General features: G+C 38.0%; 1 protein-coding gene across 1 annotated transcript; it reads left to right on the forward strand.

Annotated features, from left to right (window-relative positions):
• The first annotated feature begins 220 nt into the window (after positions 1 to 220).
• Positions 221 to 4,735, forward strand: LOC103443456 (uncharacterized). Its single transcript, XM_008382313.4, has 9 exons — positions 221 to 846; positions 942 to 1,034; positions 1,288 to 1,392; positions 1,931 to 2,083; positions 2,487 to 2,585; positions 2,692 to 2,820; positions 3,344 to 3,523; positions 4,083 to 4,199; positions 4,436 to 4,735. Exons 1-9 carry the CDS (start codon positions 493 to 495, stop codon positions 4,598 to 4,600), a joined length of 1,395 nt encoding a protein of 464 aa, XP_008380535.2. The 5' UTR covers positions 221 to 492; the 3' UTR covers positions 4,601 to 4,735.
• The last annotated feature ends 911 nt before the right edge of the window (positions 4,736 to 5,646 follow it).

Below are 5,646 nucleotides of genomic sequence, written 5' to 3' on the forward strand. Positions count from 1 at the left end.
ACATGCTTCTATTATTTGATATAGGTTGCGATTAAGGGTAATTCTCAACTCTGACACTCTTGTGTTAGATATGATATTAATGAAGTTGATTACAGCAATCTGTTTCACTCGTTTAAGTTCGAAATTTACTTTTTATAATTTAAATAAATGAATTCAATGAGCTAGAAACATAGCCTAATTCAATATGTGTTATAATACAACTGGTTAAATTTTTTATCTTAATTACATGACTATTTGTATTCAGAATCTTGTTACCGGCAACTGAAAAATATCTCGGTGGCGTGTTTCGATTCGTCTGTCAAGAAGGTCGTATAACCCAACTCACCTCAATCACTCACCCTCTGTTATCTGGCAGCCTTGTCTTCCTTCTTCGGAGAAGAGACTCGTGGCGACAAAACAAGCAGAAGAAAGAAGCACCGTCGTCAGCTCACAGAACACACAAGAAAGAAACCCTAGATATTCAATCCAATCGATCCAATTCCCCCTAATTGCATGTTTCACTCACCTCAAATGGTGAAGAAGCGAGTCCCCGAATGGCTCAACAGCTCGCTCTGGTCCTCCTCCACGCCTTCTTCTTCCATCGACGACGATCGCGCCCAGCGCTACACCTCCAATCCCACCGCCGCCGGCCCCACCACCGAAATTTCAAGTTCTTCTGCCTCAGACTCTGAGCCGGCTTCCACGGTTCACCCGCCAATCCCTGTTGCTCCTCCCAAATCCACCAGGGAAGACAAGCCTCCTCCCGAGCCCCAATTCACAGATTCATTTCCGGATCACGAAAACAAGAGCAATAACACCGCTCCGTCCCCCGAAGATATCTCCAGACAATCTCAGCTCTTGGCCGAGGTTAGCCTCTCTCTCTCTCTCTCTCTCTCTCCCTCACTCTCTCTGTGCATGTATAGCTGATAAATGATTGGGTTTTCTTAATTTTGTGTTTGCAGCTGTCGAGGAAGGTGATTGATTTGCGCGAATTGCAGAGAATTTCATCGCAGGGCATACCAGATGGTGCTGGGATACGGTCCACTGTCTGGAAGGTGATAATGATTTTTTTATTTATTTATTATTTTTTATTCCATTTAGTGTTAGGAGGTGTTTGTTTCTAGAGAAAATGCTGGCAATTTCTGGTGAAGATTTAGCTTTATTGTGGATAGAATGATGCTTGAGGACTTGAGAGTTACCCGTCTAGCCGATAGAGCATGACATAGTGAAACAAGTGTGCAATTCTGATTTCCCATGATGCAGCCAAGGAACTGGATTAGTTTAATGGTTCATAATTGTTGCTTGCAGCTTTTACTTGGATATCTACCACCAGATCGGGGGCTTTGGTCGACTGAGTTAGCTAAAAAGAGGTCACAGTACAAGCATTTTAAAGATGAGCTTTTGATGAATCCTGTAAGTCATGTTTATTGTTTTCTCTCTGCATTTTTATGTTCATGTTTGGGTTTTGAAGATCAAACTGAAAAACTAGATTAATGACATAGGGTTAAGAAGAATAGAGTTTGCTTTGATTTGGAGCATCAGCTGTTCAAATCCATTGAGATGCTGACGAATATTTAAAAAAAAAATGATACTAATACTATTGAAGCATCAACTGGTAATGCTAATAGTGCAAAGAGTTGTTCCTGGACAATTTTGTCTAGGAAAGCATATGTCATTAATTTATTTCTGAATTTGAGAGGAGGGTAACCCACAGGTTTTACTGCAAACATTCCAATTTGGCAATTCAGTTATCATTATTTCTCCTTGTAGTGTTGTATATTACATATTTCTTGGTTCATAGCTTAGGCTTAGCCAGCTTTTTGGGATTTTAATGATTAGGTATGATAGAACAAAAAATAAAAGGTCAAAGTATGCTATGTGATTCATACATTTTTCCTTTTTAAAATTCTGTGAAAATCTGGCTTTCTGAATGTTTCCTTTGGCTAGTCAGTCAGAAATCACGAGGAAGATGGATAATGGTGCTACTTGTGACAAGGATGAATTAAAATGTCAAAGCAAGGGGTTGCTATCAAGATCAGAAATACCTCATGGGGAGCATCCATTGAGTCTTGGGAAGTCCAGCGTCTGGAATCAGTTCTTTCAGGTAAGAAGCTAGTGAACTTACTTGCTCAATTGATTAATGAGCCAACTTTCTTCCATTCCATCATCTGCACAATGAAAAATAATTTTTTTATAAGGCAACTCTAAAATAGTTTCAGAAACCAACAAACGTGTTTTACAGACTTAGAAAGTCATGGTACAAACAAACCGATAGTATTTGGGGAGAACTGATGAAGAAACCCGGTGTTTTCAAGTAAATTGTGATGTGATTCAGTTAAAAGTGAAGAATGTAGCTTATTCCGACCATATTTATGATGTAGTTAATAATTCAACCTTCTGTGTAAATCTTGGTTCATTGTCATGTTTTACCGTTATAGAATGGTGGTAACAGTTTGTGGTGCATGACCTCCTTTTGAGATATGCAACTCCAATTTTGGATCATGTAGGACACAGAGATCATAGAACAAATCGACCGAGATGTAAAGCGTACTCATCCAGACATGCATTTTTTCTCAGGGGACTCTCAAGATGCTAAATCTAATCAGGTTTGTGCTTGATGTACAGTTCAGACTACAGTACAGACGGTTATAAGATTCATCAAATGCAAGTTACAACCCATTTGGCTAACTTAGTTCTATATAACAATTTCAGGATGCTTTGAAGGACATCCTGGTTATATTTGCCAAGCTAAATCCGGGTATAAGATATGTTCAAGGGATGAACGAAATCTTGGCACCACTGTTCTATGTCTTAAAAAATGATCCCAATGAGGAAGATGCGGTAAGAGTGCCATATATTTTTTTCTATGTTAGTGTACTTTTGTATGTTAGAATTCAGCCCATAGCAGTTCTTATAAGTGTTCATATGAATGTGAGTTTAAAATTTAGGTAATCACTGTTGAGAGCTGATGTTGAACTTCTGATTGTCCTTCATTTACTTTGAAGTGCATGTTCTTCTGTTCAATATCTCTAAATGGTTATACTTTTCCGGACTTGTACGCTTAATTATGACAAAAGAGGTTTTAATCATAACATGCACAAAAAGGAGGGGCAATTTAGAGCAATTTGTCATGAAAACTATTCAGCATTGCCTATGATTTCTCATTAACAAAAGAAAATGATGAGCGACTGATAAGTGTGGCTATGAACAATAAATTGTGCTAATGCGTGGACAAGGGATGGATACAATGATGTACATCAGTTTATTGTCATTATGCTTTCATGCAATAACACTTTTTCACTGTCATTCTATTTATCATTCTTGGTCACTTTTTCTCATTGTTTCCAAATGTCAAGTTTTGTAGGCCTTTGCTGAAGCAGACACCTTTTTTTGTTTTGTTGAATTATTGAGTGGCTTCCGCGACCATTTCTGTCAGCAACTCGATAATAGTGTTGTTGGAATTCGTTCCACGATAACAAGATTGTCACAGCTTTTAAAGGAACATGATGAAGAGCTATGGCGTCATCTCGAGATCACAACCAAAGTAAGATATTTTATGCATCTATATGTTATTTTCCAATCTGAGTTCTCTATCTTTAAATATATTTCTCTTTAAATAACAATGGGTGGCTAATGGTTGAGTGTGGCACACATGGGGTACCTTCTAGTTTACTGATTTTTGTGCATCGAACCTGCAAACAGCTGGAACACATTTGAAAAATGTCTGCATGCTTTGATATTGGTTCACAATCTGTACTTTCACTAAAAAATATTTGAGTTCTTCCTGTCTTTTGGACCACAATTTTTTACTATTAGCTGTATTCTTTTTTGGGAGCTCTCTGATGCCTCCAAATAAATGTTACCTTGAAATGATGTTACTAGATTCCTTTTAGTTCCTGGTTCAAGGTTATCCGGTGCCTGCCTTAGAGATGTGATCAGACTCAATGATTTTTCGTAGATGGCTGAGAGAATTATTATTTTTGTCTCCTGTTGACAGCCTTATTATTCATCACGTCAAGGTCTTCATGGTTACTCAAGAATGTCATATTTAGTTCACTAAAATACTTGCTTAGTACTGACTGGGTTTTAATTTAAAATGACAGGTCAATCCCCAATTTTATGCATTTAGATGGATCACCCTCCTTCTAACGCAGGAATTCAATTTCGCAGACAGCCTTCACATTTGGGATACACTTTTAAGTGACCCCGAAGGTCCTCAGGTAGTATTTTTATTACTTTCTCTTCCCTTTCTTCTTTTGTTTTCAGGGTGTTATTCACCACCCTTAGATAGTCAATAATATGCAAATCAGTTGAGCTAGCAAACTTGACTAGGGTTGAGGTCCCAAGATGCAAACTATAAGTGGTGCTCCACCCTTAGGAGTTTGCTTTCGGTTTTGTTTTTTTTTCCCTTTTGTTTGTTTGTATGCTAACAACGAAGCTAACTGACAAATTGTAGGAAACCCTTCTTCGAGTATGCTGTGCAATGTTGATTCTCATTCGGAGGCGCTTACTAGCAGGTGATTTTACCTCAAATCTCAAACTACTGCAGAGCTATCCTCCGACCAACATTAGCCATCTGCTCTACGTTGCCAACAAGTTGCGGGTACAATCCTCAGGCTAATTTATCTTTACACTTGCTCCTTTTTCTTGTTCTCTTCCATCATTTTGTGTTTCAAATGTCCATGTTTTGTAAATGACGGGATGTATATGCTCTTAGTATCAAATGGTTGCCTTCAATTAATTTGGTTGAATAGTCTGGATAGACTTGTTTCGTTTTTTCCACCAATTCTAGAAGGGTAAAATTGTCTACCTGTGACACTAGTCATACGAGTCGATTTGGTGGATTGTCGAATGGTTTGCGATTATTTTATCTGTTTGTTCTTGTATCAATATTTGGACAGAAAAAGCATGCTAGTAATGATCAAGGGGTAAAAACACATAGGCCATGCGCCCCATAGGTTAGAGGGGATCTTTTATGTATGAAGACTTTGACTGACCTATAATTTTGATTGCATTGAAACTCTGTCTAGTTCTTATTGCTCGAGACCCTTTCGAGAACGACTCAATCCCTCCTTGCGAACAATTGAAGCCTACTATGACACCCCGAGTAATATGACAGCAAGTGAATACAACACTTACGATGAGATAGCTCGACAAGCACTCGAGATGGGATCGAGCAGTTCTCGAGGGATGCTCGAGTTGTTCTCAATGGGGGCCTTGAGCATGGAAATGAGGCTAAAGGTCTGAATGTAATTAGAACTACAGGGTCAATTAAGTCATTTTAACACGTAAAGAGGGCAAAATTCTAAGCATATTGAAAAGAGGGGTAAAAGCCTTCTTGGGTTTGAAAAATTAAACTTTAACGAAAAGCTTCCGGTACTGTTTATTTTAACAAAAAAAATCACATTTTTACACTAAAAAGTCAAATCTGATATTATTTATTTTACTCTTTATTTTGTCTTTATCGTTAAAATTCAACGTTTTCAAGTTTTTTTTATTAGTTTTCCTTTCGAAAAATGAGTTTTTTTCTTCTAAAATTTCCTCCCCCCCAAAAAACACACAAAAAAACCCACCAACCCAATTGACTCCAAACCAAATGAAAGTTCAGCCATCCAAGTCACTAAGAAATATTGAAAAACGACAGTAAGCAGCAACACGATCGGAAGC

The sequence above is a fragment of the Malus domestica genome, chromosome 04 (genome assembly GCF_042453785.1).
Source record: "Malus domestica chromosome 04, GDT2T_hap1".
In the NCBI taxonomy this organism is placed as follows: Eukaryota; Viridiplantae; Streptophyta; class Magnoliopsida; order Rosales; family Rosaceae; genus Malus; species Malus domestica.